This window comes from Callithrix jacchus, chromosome 10 (genome assembly GCF_049354715.1).
Source record: "Callithrix jacchus isolate 240 chromosome 10, calJac240_pri, whole genome shotgun sequence".
NCBI classification, from domain to species: domain Eukaryota; kingdom Metazoa; phylum Chordata; class Mammalia; order Primates; family Cebidae; genus Callithrix; species Callithrix jacchus.
Genome location: NC_133511.1, coordinates 62,929,643 through 62,946,589, shown reverse-complemented (window position 1 = coordinate 62,946,589; position 16,947 = coordinate 62,929,643). Strand labels below are relative to the sequence as shown.

The 16,947-nt window shown below is 37.4% G+C and overlaps 1 protein-coding gene across 2 annotated transcripts in view; it reads right to left on the bottom strand.

The window, feature by feature from the left end:
- Positions 1-243: 243 nt before the first annotated feature.
- The window catches only part of RSF1 (remodeling and spacing factor 1), a 168,646-nt gene continuing 151,942 nt past the window's right edge, over positions 244-16,947 (bottom strand). For both annotated transcript variants that reach the window (XM_002754792.6, XM_009007374.5), the window contains exons 14-16: positions 15,673-15,893; positions 12,846-13,034; positions 244-7,669 (exon numbers count right to left, since the gene is read on the bottom strand). In XM_002754792.6, coding sequence (XP_002754838.1) covers positions 7,101-7,669; positions 12,846-13,034; positions 15,673-15,893 — 979 coding nt within the window. In that variant the 3' untranslated portion in view covers positions 244-7,100. The remainder of the gene's footprint in view (positions 7,670-12,845; positions 13,035-15,672; positions 15,894-16,947) is intronic.

Sequence of the window (16,947 nt, the reverse complement as noted above, 5' to 3'; positions counted from 1 at the left end):
TAATTCTCCAGAGACTAAAGATAGGAATCAATAATGGTGTTCTAATATCTATATTTGTCTAGTTAGCAGATAGCTTTAAAAATTATTTTGGGGAAGTTGATGCACTTGCAAATTTACTTTCTGGATAGTGGGAGAACAATTCATCTAGGCCTAGGTGATACATTTTGACCATCATGAACTGTTACAGACAATTTGTTCCATGTGCCACGAAATTTTAAAAAAACTAAGTTTGCAAACACATCATGCTAAATAATTCAAATTTAAATTTTTATTATGACAATTGACATATTAAGTGAAATAAATGACAGAAGTATAATAAAACATTTGAAAGAAAAAGTTACACGATTAGGCCAATAGCTATAAAATGGCTTTAGGCCTGGCTTATAACACCAAGAGTTCTGATCAGACTGTAGTGAGACACTGAACATTTCATTAACAAAAATATTGGCACCAGCCACAACATATTTTGGTTGTCACTTACAAGGAATATTGTATTTAAACAACTATGCACTGCAATTCTAACACACTAGGTGTTCATACACTGAAGTTAACCTCTGAAGCTTTAAGCTACCAAGAATTCTCATACTTCTTATGCACAATTTACTTTGTGTTATCAGAATTACATTTCCAGTTTTCTGATCTTCCCTGCCCCCCCCCGCCCCCACACACATGCAGTACCTTATTTGACAGAGAGCACTCCAGCTTCTATTTGACTAACGGCACAGTCCTGATTACCTCAAGAGTTAGTTTTATGCTAACCTTGGAGCTTCTGCTTTAAATCTCATCTTCTAGAAACCAAATAAAGCATTCTGAGAACCTATTCCAGGAATACTTTTTTTTTAATGCATAGGAAAATAAAGCATTTGATATAAGCATGTTGGAAAATTCAAGAGGCTTTCTGATCAAACAGTTCCTGATTTCCAGCTATTACTTTAAATCAAAACAAAATTCTAAAATATACCACTTACAAATTCTTATCTGAAATTTATATTCTTCACATGGAAACTCATTATCCCCAGGCTTCCCTTCTGAATGAGGATAGCAAAAAACTGATGCTGGCAACACATGAATATAGCTTTGATAGAAATTATGAAACACTTAGATGAATTTAATTCAATACACTTGTATTACAAAGGTGATAAATTAATGGCAATATTATCAGATGAAAAAGGTACTGGCATTTAAACAAAGCTGTCAACACATGGTAAAATGTGCCATGTAAAAGACTGCTAGAATCAGAAGTCCTACAAGATTTCAAAATACCTATCAAATAAGGAGGATACTGAAATTTGAATTTGACTTCCCTTGCTGCCACACTTCAGCAGACAACTATTCCTATGGAATAAAATTCACTGAATAACCGAATAGAGCAATTCTAGTTTTTTCCTTCTTTTATATGAATAGATTAAAATCAAGCCCTGCTCCATCCCCATCTTAGCATAGGACATGCTCTTTCAAAGTGTACGCAAAACTTCATGGCAGGTTTGGGCAAACTACAACAGATACCATCATCAAGAAGCTACTTTGAAAGAGAATAAAACACCAGACTAATATTGAGAATACCCTAGTTAGGCATCACAAAAATCATGCACTATTAAGAATATGCTGTTAACAGCCAAATTTGGGGGATTGTAACTGTTCTGATCCTGAAAATCCATTTACTAAGATAAAGTAGATCTGTGTATATATATGTACGTATGTGCATGTGCATGTTCGTGTGTGAAATTTTCATGCAGTGACCTTAAAGCTTTGGAGACAGGGCTTGTTAGTCTAATTTCAAGGCTTGTCCACATAGCAGTTGACATGCACCAATTCTGCTAAAGGGCAGGAGAATGAAAAAGACATGGCACAAATTTTTAAACAATTTTAGGTTTAATTACATAATGCACGTGTAGATGATCTAGCATAAACACAATTGTAAAAAATCTACATCCTATTTTAGGGCATTTTCCCACCTCCCATCCCTTAAAAGCTGTACAGTTATTAAAAAAAAATGGTGACTCTCAAGCAAAATAAACTTTTCTTTTTGCAACATACAAAATAAGTTAAATGATTCAGAAGCTTTTGAGCCATGAAGTTCCCAATAACTGTTTTCTGGCTGTTCATAAGCATGATGTGCAAGCTGCTGGTCTATGACCAAAACTCAGTAAATACAGATCAAACAAAATCCCAAAACACTTACATTAGATTTCTTTAGAAACTGATGAAAGTCAAGAAAATATATGGTTAAGATTAACAATTCCATTCTCAACTTACACCATCCAGTGGCAAAAAGCACAAGGCAAGTATTCAGTCCTTAGCACACTTTCTAGCTTGTACCGGTTTGGGAAAAAAAAAAATCTTTTAAAAATGTTTTTTCTCATTCTAAATATCCAAGAAGTTTAATACATTTCTACTCATCTATTGTTATGCCCTCTCATATAGCTTATGTATAGGATAGTCATATTTTAGTTATTAAAATAAAAACATCTTAATTAACTGAAACCACTACAATGTGCCAGAATTGGGTTTACTGAATTTTCCAAAGTGGTATAAATACAAAATGAAAAAAAAAATTGTGCTCACATGTCCAATGGAAGGAAAAAAATTCCACAAATGGGATCCTATTCTAATCAACTTCCAGGAGGATTTGCATGAATGCAAAAAGTGGTGAGTGTACAAAGTGGTTACATACTAAGCTCACTATATTTTGGCTTATGACTGCTTGCTTACTTGGAATTACTCTCTTCAAGTCTTACTTAGCAATTCTTGGCACTCAAAAGATGTTAAAAGATAATTTAAGTTGGAGCAAAATATTTTGAACAAGTGAACACATAGCAACTCAGTTTAAATACATTGATAGCAAAAGACTTTGACCTTCAGGATTGGTATAAAAACGACATAAAAAATCAGTTAGCTCACCACTGCCAAGGTAGGTTTACAGGTACACACTCTGAGAAAGGTAGATAAAATAGGAATGGATTTTAATCTAAGAAGATTCAATAACGGATCATTAAGCAGAAGAGGACTAGGTATATTACAGCAGATGCGCAGTATTGGCATTCTCTGCTTCTTGGAGAACCAGGAATATATTTTGAGAATGTCAAACATCAGGAGAAACTATTCTCTAGATTTTCTGTAATTAAATGATGTTCATAATATTTGTATCAGTTGCAATGCAGCCATCTTATTTCTTTCAGTAGTTTATGATGGATTAATTTTTTCTGTTACTTATCTGAAGTGTGTGTGCACACACACATGTACCATTTAAATCTTGGTCTCTGAGTAGTTGTTCTATAGCTGTGAGGCATCACCTTGAATAATGGATCTGTTCCACTGTGCTGGCGAAGAGGGAGCTCGTAACTTTTTCTAAATATTAAACTTGTAGAGTCATTAGGTTCTTTACAGTTGTGTGGTGGAACAAACTATCAAATGATTAACATCTTTTATGCCCACAAACAAGCTAAAAAAGCATTCCTCGTGACAAAGGACATTGCATCAATCCCACTTAAAAACAGCTAACATTTGCTCATCATTTTGATGGTTAAGTAAATGTCCATATTTTTCTTAATATATGTACTTTGCTCAAATGTATATTATGGGATGGGTTTCATCAACCAAAAAGTGAAAACAGTATGTGTAATACCCTTTTAAAATTGTTTAAAAATTATTTTTCAAAAGCTTCATTAGTTTTCAAAGTTTTTGGTTCTTTGGCAGATCATTTTTATATAGATTACCAGTAGACATACATGTATTCTAAATGAAACTCCCCTTTGTCCTCTGAATCCATAACCTTGACCAATTGAAAAAAGGATGTTGAGGAAATACAGCTTAATGTACATTCTTGAAAATCTCTCCATCATTTTGCAGTAATGTATCAATAACGGAAAATGTTTTACACTAAACACTATTTCATCAGCATTGATGTATAAAACCAAAATGTTTTTCAGTCTGAGTCCTTTTCTTATGTATTTTGGTTCAAAGCTGCTGCTTTGTTAAAAATTGAGTTTTCAAACCTTTACAGAAATCACAAACTAAATATACTGAATATTAATCTACATCTCCCCTTAATGTATTTGCTCTAGTCTAGAGTCTGACATTGGGAGTCCAACTTGTATTTCGAAAAGGGGGTTTAAATTATTAAAGGGCTCTACTATATAGCAGCTATTGTGTATCTAAATCCATGGTTAGTGCTCTAATGAAGATCCAAGACTGTCTAAACTCTAGATCAATTACTGCTTTCCTATACTTTCTGCAGTTCCTAGTGTCTGTATTGTCTTTGTATACAGAACATTTCGTTCTCGAATTTTTTAAAAAAACTTCTTCAGAGTACCTTCTTAGTGTACGTCAGTGAACACAAACTCTTTGACTGAATCCGAACTCCAAGCAGCAGAACTGCTTTTGAACTGCTCAAAGTTTAATCACCAATAATCAGTTAATCTGCATAATTTGTATTTATCAACCACTTGGTAGATGACCTACAGCTAATTGATTTAATCAAACTATAAGGTGAGAAGGCATACATTCACTATCAAGTTAACAAACACTTATTCAAGTTTGGTAAATATCAGGCAGCACAAGTGGTCTCCAAACCCATGTCAGTGGGACATTTGATAAGTGGAATACTCAGTCTTTGTGATGGTAAAAATTACCTTAGAGTTTCTATAGCAGAAGGGTAGGAAGAATGCCTTATTTCACATTATGCATCCTGTTAAAATTAATTATCTACCCATTTAATACTACTTCTGATCACTTGGCTTAAGTAAGGAATAGAACTAATAGGTGGAAAAAGGAGCTGGTGTGTCCAGAGACAGGGCACACAGGAGAGTTTCTACACAATAGTGGCTTTACCCAGCTGCAGGATTAAAATGGTAGAGCGAGTCTAGGTGGCAGGAACGGCCACCTGTACATTTAAACCACTTACCTTGCACTGGTAGAACTCTTTCTATTGCTTGCCTGTTTTAGATAGTTTAAAAAATTCTTAGCTGACTTGCAAATAAATAAAACAAACCTAGCTGGAAAGGCAACTGTAAATGAATGCAGCTCCTTCCACAGCCCTGCTTTACTGTCTGTGAATGTAAGCCCTTCCCTCCCTTCCAGTGGAATACTGTCTCAAAATAAAATTCACAATTTACTTGGAACCACATGCTATTGGTGAATCTTATTTTTAGGCTGCTTTCATTATTTTATTTTTTTTTTACAGATACATACACATTGCTAGAATCAAAGCAAAAATATTAATGGGCAGGTACTACAGAACTAAAGTGGAACAAAACAATCAACAACTGAAAAACAATAGCTATAAACTTTCAAGGCCAACAGATAAGATTTAAGGGCAATACCTGTTGAAGAAGGAAAAGAAGGAGTATAAAGTTCCTAGAGAGGTATTTATAATGCAAATCTAATGCCAGCTTTTTAGTAATAAAAAAGAGAAGTGCTTTACTATATACACTGACTAGCACATAATACTTAATTTGGAAAGAAAAATTGATGACGTTCCTTGGGCCAGCAGCAGATATGGTGTGTCCATTGCCGGCAACAGACACAACACTGGAACAGAAAAACCCAAATCCCAGGGCAAAAGTATTCACAGAAATAATGGTTGAAGGTTTCAGAATTTAACAGGCTAGGTTTAATCACAAGTGCTACACTCTGTACAATGTTATGGCTCTGCCTGAAATTTTACAGCTATAACAGAAACTAAATAAGACAAAGTTCATATTTTAGTGTCAATTACATGTTAGGTATTTAGTTAGTTACAAACCCCTTTTTCCTGAAACAAAGGGCTTATCTTTCTTTAAAGTGTTGAGATGTTTGAAATGGATGCCATGCCTATTAATTACATTGGCAGTTCTCATTCAACTCTATGTTGGTTGTATGACTATTAATGAATTTTAATAGAAGTCTAATGGCCAAAGGCCAAAACTACATTCAGACTCTGCTAATATGTCCAGGCAGATAGGAAATTCCAACACACACACACACACACACACACACACACACACACGCGCGCGCGCGCTAAACTCAAACTAAAAACCTCCCAAAGGAACTGCTTTGTTTGTAGACTTCAATTTGAAGTAGATACTAAGGGCAAGAACAGACCAGTTAAAATTCACCTGAAAATCTCTTCCCAGTCTTCAAATGTGCTAAAATATCACTGTCAGCTTAGCATCTCTTCATGTATGTTATATATAGATGTATTTTTTTCAAAATCATCAGATATTTAAACATCAAATGGCCAGAAGACAATAGTTACACTATTGGCAAAGTTTATAGTCCACTCAGGCCTAAGACCACATTCATTTCACTAATAACTCTCCATCAGACATAATATATTTGAGGCCACCTTATTACCACTGCATAAAGGTATTTTAAAAAATTTGTTGCTAGCACAGTCTGGATGGCAAAGCTTCATTATACATTTTACTATACAAATGCTTTTCAGATGATTTTATTTTTTTTAAACAAACTCTGCTATAACAGAAATTTAGGTTAATTATGATGGTACTTTCACCGTCTCTTCTTTATTAAGTGTGGTTATCTCCAACAGTAAACAAGTTGATTTCACAAAGGCTGTTACTAAATGACTTATGTATGATGTTATCTACAATTCTCAAACTGTAACAGTACAGACTTGAACTTTTAAACTGTCTGTTAATCATCATCTATGCCATGAATGTTTAAATATAATATATATTTAATACGAAAAAGCTAAAGCACAAGTGCTTTCTCCCACCCCTAAATTCTGTTTTGGGCCCTCACAGATTTGGAATGCATTCTCATCCACTCTTTTTCACAAAGTCAGGAGAGCTCAGGAAATATAAAGTCAAAAATATACAAATCTTTGTTGTTATTATAATAAGATTTTTTTCCATGAATGAAATTACCAAGGACCATGAACCTGGAAAAAGAAAATCAAAAGGAATTTACAGCAATTATTTATCTTCAAAGTTCAAAACTGGTCACTTCACAGAAAGACTTCAGGATTTGTTGAAATTTGTCTTCTAAAAAGTCATTCTGTAGTGGAGTTTTCTAGGAAAAATTAAACAACTTTTAACAACTGGCCCGCTGGTGTGAGAGCTACCGTGGAATAAATTAGCACAAAAATGGAAAAAAACGTCTTATAGCTGTTCACTATTACAGACATAATCAACAAGGTCAGTCACTCTCAAAAGCTCATCTTCCTCCTCTTCTGGTGCTCCTGCCTCCTGCCCACCACTTGTCCCATTGGAGGCCAGGCTTGCACTGGCTGTGCTGTTGTCCTTGGAGGTCTGAGACTTCTCAGTAGGCTTCCCAATCAAGTTCTCAATGGCTTTGCCAGGGCTCTGTCCATTGGTTGAAGGTAAGTCCACTAAGCTATAGTCCAATGGGCTCCCTACTTTGCCCACATTTTCAAAGTCCTCTTCCTCATCACTTTCTATCCGGTAGGGCTTCTTGATGCTCTCTTGTTCTGAGGGCAGGACCCTGGGCTGGCTGTCATAGGCAGGTTGATTTGCATCTCCATGAGCATTGTCACAACTCTCCTCATCCGTCTCAATACGGTGTAGCCGTTTTCGGGATGGTTTGCCTTCCTCTTCCTCCTCCCCATCTGCTTCTGAATATTCATCTGTGCTTCGGCCCCGCTTTTGAACTGACTGCTTTGATTCTTTAGCTAGCTCATCATCTTCAAAGTTCTTGGACAAATAGCTCTCTAGAATAAACAGCACATTTAAGCCATTGGCACAGTTAACCACAAACAAATTTAATTCTCCTTTTCCTCCCCATATTCACTCCATGTCCTGCTTTCAGAATTGCTTATATGTAAATATTTCCTTTCAATAATTAACCTGATTTCTCTTTTCTCAGTATCATAATAATGCCCAATATGATTCATGGTAATGCTTTATTTATGATTTTGGGCAACATTTTCTTTTCCTTTTTATTTTTTGAGACGGTCTCACTTTGTCTCCCAGGCTAGAGTACAGTGGTGCAATTGCGGCTCCCTTCAACCTCTGCCTCCTGGGTTCAAGCAATTCTCCTGCCTCAGCCTCCCCGTAGCTGGGATTACAGGCGTGTGTGTCACCATGCCCAGCTATTTCTTTGTATTTCTAGTAGAGATGGGGTTTCACCATGTTGGCCAGGCTGGTCTTGAACTCTTGGCCTTAAGTGATACGCCCACCTTGGCTTCCAAAGTGCTGGGATTATAGGTCTGAGCCACTGCACCTGGCCAACAGCAGATTTCTTGGGGAAGAGGTCTGATAATGCTTGAATTAAATGAAGATAGGTTATTTACAAACTAAGAAACTCCTTCCTACTAGTACACAAATTAGGTTATAATGTCAACATGCTGATAAGGAAAGGCTCAAACTGGGCACCCAACTCTACATCTGAAACAATGTGCCACCTCTCATCTTAGTTATCAGATACTTAATTAGTCTTAATTGTCTTCTCTTCATTGTCTATACAGTTGGGCCTCCCTATTCATGAATTTAACCAACTGCAGATAGAAAATATTCAGAAAAAAAAAAAAGATGGTAGTGTCTAAACTGAACTTTTTTTTACACAGACTTTTTTCTTGTCATTCACTAAATAATACAATAATACAGTATTAACAATTATATAGCATTTACATTGTATCAGGTATTTTAAATATTCTAGAGATGATTTCAAGTATATGGAGGATATGGGTAGGTTATATGCAAATATGACCCCATTATATATGAGAGACTTGTACATACAAGGATTTTGGTATCTGTGGATATCCTGAAACCAATCTCCCATGGATACCGGGAGAAGACTCTACTTCCATTTAAGAAAAGCTCACCTAATCTCACAACTTGGCATGCCATCTATGTGCTGATGGCTCTCACATTTATTCTAGGGAACCACTGAATTCCAGACGAGTGTATCAAACTGCCTACTCAACATTTAGGCTTGGATATCTCTAAACAGGCATCTTAAATGACATGTCCAAACCTGAGCCTTTAAACTTTCTCCTTAAACCTGCAGCACTGTGGTCTCTACCACCTTAGTTTTTGGCAATTGTTCTTCCAGTCACTTAGTCATCCTTGATTCTTTCCTTTCTTTCATCCAACCCAACAGTAAATCTTTTGGGTCTCACTTTTAAAACATATCCATAATGTGACTGCTTTCACCCCTTTACTGCTACTGATCTAGTTCCACCCTCCATCATCCCTCACCTGCACTATTACAATCACTTCTAATGGGTCTTCTAGCTTCTGCCCTGGTCCCCTTCAATCTATTCATAACACAACAACCATAGCAAATTAAAACCTATGTCAGATCATATCACTCCTTTGCTTAAAATGTGGGATGGTTTGCTTTTCTCTTTCTCCTCCTCCTCATCTGCTTCTGAAAAGTCATCTGTGCTTTGGCCCAAATGTTTCTTACCTCACGCAAAATAAAAATCCAAAGTCTATATAATGCCCTACTCTGTGTTATTTAATATGATAAACACTAGTCACATATGGTTATTTTAAATTTTAAATTAATTAAAATTAAATAAAAATAAAAATTCAGTTCCATGGTCACACTAGCCACGTTTAAAGTGCTCAACAGCCATACGAGGCTAGTGGCTACTGTAATGATCAGCATAGTGCTGAAAGTTCCAACTGTACAGCACTATTTACCATCAGAGGTTAGCACATTTTTAATGTAAGAGGCAGGCCTTACCGTCTCAGTCACAACTACTCAGCTTTTTGAGAAAGGAGGCAACAGACAGTATGTAAACAAATGGGCATGATAGTCTTCCAATAAAAATTGCCTTAGTGGGCTAGATGCAGTGGCTTACACCTGTAATCCTAACACTGTGGGAGGCCAAGGTTGGGGGGATCACTTGAGGCCAGAGATTAATGTCAGCCAGGGCAACACTGCAAGATCTCATCTCTATAAAAAAATTTAAAAATTAGCATGGTGTGGTGGCTTATGCCACTTCTAGTCACTTGGGAGGCTGAGGCGGGTGCACTGCTTGAGCCTAGCAGATTGAGGCTGTAGTGAGCTGTGATTATGCCACTGCACTCCAGCCAGGATGAGACCCTGTCTCAAAAACAAAAACAATAACCTTGCTTTGCAAAAGGTTTATTTATACAGGCAGGTGGGCTGTTGTTGCTGACTGGTCCCCACTGACCTATTTGCTTCATTTCATTATGCTTACCTTCACTCACTCTGCTCCAACAACCCTGCACTCGTTTCTGTTTGCTCAACATGACAAGTACACAAATACCTCAAGGCCTTCACATTTACTGTTCCATCTGTCTACATCATTCTTCTTTTAGATAACTGCATGACTCACACACATATTTCTTTCATGTCTTTACTCAAATGTCTTCTTAATGAGGATTTTCTTAGGATACTATCTGAACTTCAACTACTTTCCCAACCCCCTTTTCTCCTTTATTTTCCACAGCACTCATCTCTAATATATCATATATTCTATTTATCTATCTTGTTTATTGTCACTCTCTCCCCAACTAAAATAAGAGTTTCCTAAGAGCTATTTTGTTTATTGTTATATTCCAGTCCTTGGCATAGGGCCTAGTTTAATAAATATTCGTATTTAATGGTTGAACTAATGAATTTATGTTTGTCTCTGTGAAACATGAAGGTAAGTACACATTCAAAAAGGATGTTCATCTCCCTTCTTTAGCATCCCACACCCAAGCATTTTTTTCCCTTTCTCTTTTGTCTTGGGCTCAAATGTAAATTCATGTTTAATCTACGAATGTAAACAATCTTCAAAACAGGCCATAAAGCTGGGCGCTGGGGTTCACGCCTATAATCCCAGCAGTTTGGGAGGCCGAGGTGGGCGGATCACCTGAGGTCAGGAGTTCAAGACTGGCCTGGCCAACATAGTGAAACCCTGTCTCTACTAAAAATACAAAAATTAGCTGGGGGTGGTAATGCATACCTAAAATCCTAGCAATCGGGAGGCCAAGGCAGTAGAATCATTTGAACCTGGAAGGAGAAGTTTGCAGTGAGCCAAGATCACACCACTGCACTCCAGCCTGGATGACAGAGAGAGTGTCTCAAAAACAAAAAACAAAAAAACAAAAAACCAGGCTGTAAACATTTATGAATTAAACATATTAAAATAGGTTGGAAAGTAAGAGTTGGGGTCATTTAAAAGGAACTTAGGAAGAGCTCTAGAATAACTACAAAGAATAAATGAAGGCTAGGAGTGGTGTCATGTGCCTACAGTCCCAGCTACCAGGGATGCTGGGGTGGAAGGATCACAGTATTGCCTTATAATCATGCCTGTTAATAGCCATTGCACTCCAGTGTGGGCAAGAGAGAGACCCCTCTCTAAAAAAATTAAAGGCTGGGTGCAGTGGCTCACGCCTGTAATCCCAGCACTTTGGGAGGCCGAGGCAGGTGGATCACTTGAGGCCAGGAGTTCGAGACTAGCCTGGCCAACATGGTGAAACCATGTCTCTTTAAAAAAAAAAAAAAAAAAAATTAGGGCTGGGCGTGGTGGCTCACGCCTGTAATCCCAGCACTTTGGGAGCCCAAGGCGGGTGGATCACGAGGTCAAGAGATCGAGACCATCCTGGTCAACATGGTGAAACCCCATCTCTACTAAAAATACAAAAAATTAGCTGGGCATGGTGGCGCATGCCTGTAATCCCGGCTACTCAGGAGGCAGAGGCAGGAGAATTGCCTGATCCCAGGAGGCAGAGGTTGCGGTGAGCCGTGATCATGCCATTGCACTCCAGCCTGGGTAACAAGAGCAAAACTCCATCTCTAAATAAATAAATAAATAAATAAATAAATAAATAAATAAATAAGACAAAACAGATGTAAGAAATTCGTATTTTAGAGCATGTCTCATATTAATGGTAGGGGGCATGGCTATAACTATTAAGAAGTAAAAGTTACCAACTGAAATCACAGTCAAGGGGGAAAGACAGTAGGCACTTTGATTTGAAACCCTTCAGCTACTGAGGACGTAAGAGGTTATTTCAAAATGAGGACCATGAATAAAGGAGTTTAAAAAAAAAAGCAGAGTAAATCTTGATTAGATCACAATTTCCCGAGACTCTTCTAGTTTCAATGAAAATTTTAATTACAATGGAGATCTTAAAAATTAGCCTCTTAGGCCGGGCGCGGTGGCTCAAGCCTATAATCCCAGCACTTTGGGAGGGCGAGGAGGGTGGATCACGAGGTCAAGAGATCGAGACCATCCTGGTCAACATGGTGAAACCCCATCTCTACTAAAAATACAAAAAAAATTAGCTGGGCATGGTGGTGTGTGCCTGTAATCCCAGCTACTTAGGAGGCTGAGGCAGGAGAATTGCCTGAACCCAGGAGGCGGAGGTTGCGGTGAGCCGAGATCGCACCATTGCACTCCAGCCTGGATAACAAGAGTGAAACTCCGTCTCAAAAAAAAAAATTAGCCTCTTATCGAGTATCATATATTTAAATTATAGCAGGCACAAAATTATGGTTTTTATCTCAAAGATACTACTGGTTATATGTTTTTGTTTTTGAGACACAGTCTTGCTCTGTAACCCAGATGGAGTGCAGTGGTGTAATCTTGGCTCACTGCAATACCTGCCTCCCAGGTTGAAGCAATGCTACTGCCTCAACCTCCTGAGTTGCTAAGATTACAGGTGCATAGCGCCACACTGGCTAATTTTTTAATTTTTTAGCAGAGACAAGGATTCACCATGTTGGCCAGGCTGGTCTTGAACTCCTAGCCTCAAGTGATCTGCCCACCTTGGCCTCCCAAACTGCTGCGATTACAGGCACAAGCCACTGTGCCTGGCCTGCCTGATTTTAAAGAATAGTACAGAATCACAATCCTGAGTTCATGTTGTAATGTCTGCTTTGCCCTGTCCAAACTTCTATACACAGGTCCTATGCCTTACCTTCACTATCTGAGCTGGAAAGTCTTCGTTTGTGGACTCGCCTTATTTCTTTACCACGTCGCAGACTCTTCTGGGAACCGTCACTTTCTGAGTCTTCTTTGTAGTTAATTTGTCTTTTCTGATTTCTCCTTGACCGCCTTCGCCGAGTTTCTACAAAATCATCACTAAAATCATCACTGAAGTCACTTTCTATTTAAAGAAAAGAAAGAAAAAAGGACAAAATTTATATCTATTAAGTAAAAATGTAGCTTAGGTTACAAAAATGAAAAGCTACTAAGCAGAGTTTAGTCATAAATATTTTTAAGCGAACAGTAACTTTTATACGTCTCATTTTATTTTATTTGAGAGTGTCTCACTGTCACACAGGCTGGAGTGCAGTGGCATGAATGGGGCTTACTACAGCCTCAACGTCCTGGGCTCAAAAGATCCTCTGGCCTCAGCCACCACAGTAGTTACAGCTAGGATCACAGGCACACACTACCATGCCTGGCTACCTCTCAAAGTACTGAGATTACAACATGCCTGGCCTTTAGGTTTCACTTAAAAAAAAAAAAAAAGACTGAGTCAATCTGTGGGTTTTAAAATGCCAAACCTCACAATGTATAAGTGGTGAAACCTCAAGATTAGAAAATATTTTATTCTTTTTTGTTTGTTTTTGAGACAGAATCTCACTATGTCACCCAGGCTGGAGTACAGGGTGTGATATTGGCTCACTACAACCTCTACCTCCCAGGTTCAAGTGATTCTCCTTGAACTAGCCTCCTGAGTAGCTGGGACTACAAGTGTGGCCATCACGCCCAGATAATTTTTGTATTTTTAGTAAAGATGGGGTTTTGCTATGTTGGCCAGGCTGGTCTCGAACTCCTGGCCTCAAGTGATCCACCTGTCTCGCTTCCCAAAGTGTTGGGATTACAGGTGTAAGCTACCACACCCGACCTAAATATTTCACACTTTTTAGCAACAGTCCTTATTGCATTTGACCTAGAGCTACCTGGTCAGGTGCACAGCTGCCATGACTGCTCTTCTTGGTAGACAGTTACCACCAATCCGCCTCCTGATAATCTGCTGTTCTAACTGTGGCTACAGTCATAATGTATTGCAGAAGTTAAGCCCTCTAACCAAAGAAAACTCATGAACCTGTTCCACATAAATACAGAAGTAGAGTTGTACTTTTGACTTTTCTCCATGTAGAATACAAATCTGCTAAATAAAGCACACACAGAGCTAGTTAAACTCACAAAGCACTACTAAATGGCATTGTTCTTACCATCTCTGATCAATAAACCAGAGTGAGGCTGTGGTATTATGTCACAGCTGTTTCTCAGAATGTTAAATTCCACCGAAGTACCACATTCAAGCTTGTTATTCTTTTATGGATTTCATAGCTAGCCAATAGATTGAAGTGGTTCTCATTGGCCAAATTTGGGATAAACAGAACCTAAATAATGATGGGAATGTATTATATCCACTGAGTAGAATAAGAATCCACAAGTATACATTGACATAAAGAAATAAATATATGGACGAGAAGGGAAAGTTCTTCCTTCTGGAACAACAATAAATAAATGTAACAGGAACGATGGAGTTAGAATTATTCATAGAAACTAAAACTTGTAGGTGAAATATATGGAACAGGATATTTACATTAGTCTCAAATTCTCACGAATTACTTATCAATTATAAGAAAAAATAATAAAGAGACTCAGAAGATGCAACATTCTCTGTGCTATTCCTGCCAAAAAATGCATAATCTGAATTTAATCACAAGGAAACAAAAGAAAAAAATCAAAATTGAGAAACATTTTACAAAACAACTAGTATGTACTCTTTAAAAATATCAAGATCAATAAGACAAAATTTGAGGAACATTCTAGATTAACTGAGACTAAAGACACATGAATAAATGCATAGACATGGAATGGATCCTGGGTTAGGAAAAGAAAAAAAGGATATAAAGAATAATATGGAGATACTTGATAAAAATTTGAATGTGTACTGTTGATTAGGTAATAGCATTATATCAATGTTAAAATATCCGATTTTGGTAAGTGCACTGTGGTTACGTAAGAAAATGTCCTTATTCTTAAGAAATAATCACTGATAGGCCATGTGTGGCGGCTCACGCCTGTAATCCCAGCACTCTGGGAGGCCAAGGTGGGCGGATTATGAGGTCAAGAGATTGAGACCATCCTGGCCAACATGGTGAAACCCCACCTTTACCAAAAATAAAATAAAATAATCACTCATAAAGGGGCATGATATCACCACTTATTTAGATGGCTTAGGAAAGAAGATAAATAAAACCAAAAAAACCCCAAAAGATGACCAGAGTCTGATACTCATATTTATGGTTCTTCTCCAATTAAGATGACACCTATCAGTTTGCCAATTGCATAAAGCATGCATTTCTTTTAGCAGTTGAGCCTCTCAGTAGGGATAAGCATACTTTATAATAACATCAACTACTGTTAATCTGTAAAAACTACTCAATCACTGACTGTGGTCTAAATGAGAGTTGATATTCTTTTCTCTCCAATAACTGGGCATCTGAGGGAAATGTTCACAGTTTACTGAGAATGAACTCTACAAAGATGAAAGTTTAGGTGTGGAAACATTTGACAACCAAAGGAGTCATCACAATCCTACTAGGCATCTGATATTAAGTTAATGTATATCAATTTGTATGTATTTTCCCAGATGTGCTGTCTATGAGAAAAATTTGGTCAGAAGTAAGTCTTAAGAATGGAATTTTATTTTAAGAACTCAACTCCAGAAGTCATAAGAATTTGTTGAGCTGAGGTATGATATGGATACAGATTATTTTTACCAGAGTCTCTACTATTCTCCTCAGATTCCTCTTCTTCATCATCATCAGAATACTTTTTCTTTGGGGTCTTTCTTCGCAAACGCCTGCTCTGCCTCATTGGCCGAGAGGGGTGTCGCCTCAGTCTACGGCTACAAAAGTCAGTGTCACTGTCATCGTTAGAAGGTGGATCTTCTTCACTTTCATCTGGGTTTTCATCAGATACAACAAACTCATCTTGAGATCTGCAAGAGAAATCAGATAAATTACAATGGTATTTAGAAGAGTGAACCCATTTTTGAGAGTTCCAAGTTCAAATTCTAGCGAGCCCAGTGAATCATTAAGTAATGAATGTATCATTCAACATATCTACGTAATTGTATCAAATGCCCTATTTATAAAATGGGGAAATGTTTTGCCACCTAACCTGTTAGGAGAGGTTGTAAAGATTAATTAATGCTGATTTCTGTATTGCTTTGACCTCTTGGGATATTCCCTATGTTAAATTCAATGTATCTAAAAGTAAATTCATTATTTTCCAATCTACTTGTCTCTTCTGTTCCCTGGCCTGGCATTTGGCACCATCACCCATCCAGTAACTCAAACCAGAAACCTGGTATTTATCCTGATTTTCCCCTTTTCATTTCTCATATCTAATCAATTACTATTTTCATTAGAATCTATCTCTTAAAAGACAATCTCTGAAATCTGGTCTCTTCTGTTTTCAACTTTTCATACTCACCTAAACTACAAAAGCAACTCTGCAAATAGTTTCTCTAGTATCTAGTCTCATTTCCCCTCAATCTATCCTCCAAATGAATGCCAGGATGACTCTTTCTGAAGCATGAATCTCTTATTAATCTAGTGTTTAAAACCCTTCACTAGTTTTGTATAATTTTCAGGATAAAGTCAAAATGTTTATGCATGACAAATATAACACTCCCTAATCTGGTTCTTTTTCTCTTGGCCACATCTCCAGTGGGGCACTCTACTCTGTCCTCTTATTCCTGCTATCCTGAGCCAACAGGAGTTTCCCAAATATTCCATGATATTTTGTAGCTTACTGTCTTGGACATATGACTTCTATGCTTAGAATACCTTCTTTCCTTATCCTGCTTTTAGTCCCACCCTTGTTGATTCCAAATATTCACTCTTCAAATGTCAGATCAAGCTTTACTTCTACTTTAAGGTTTACTCCTGGATTAGGCCAACTTTCCTCTGTGCTCTAATTTATCTTTCCCTGTATTTTAGTAGCAGTTACGCAGGATGACTTTTGTTTGTGGTTTATATGCTTGTTTC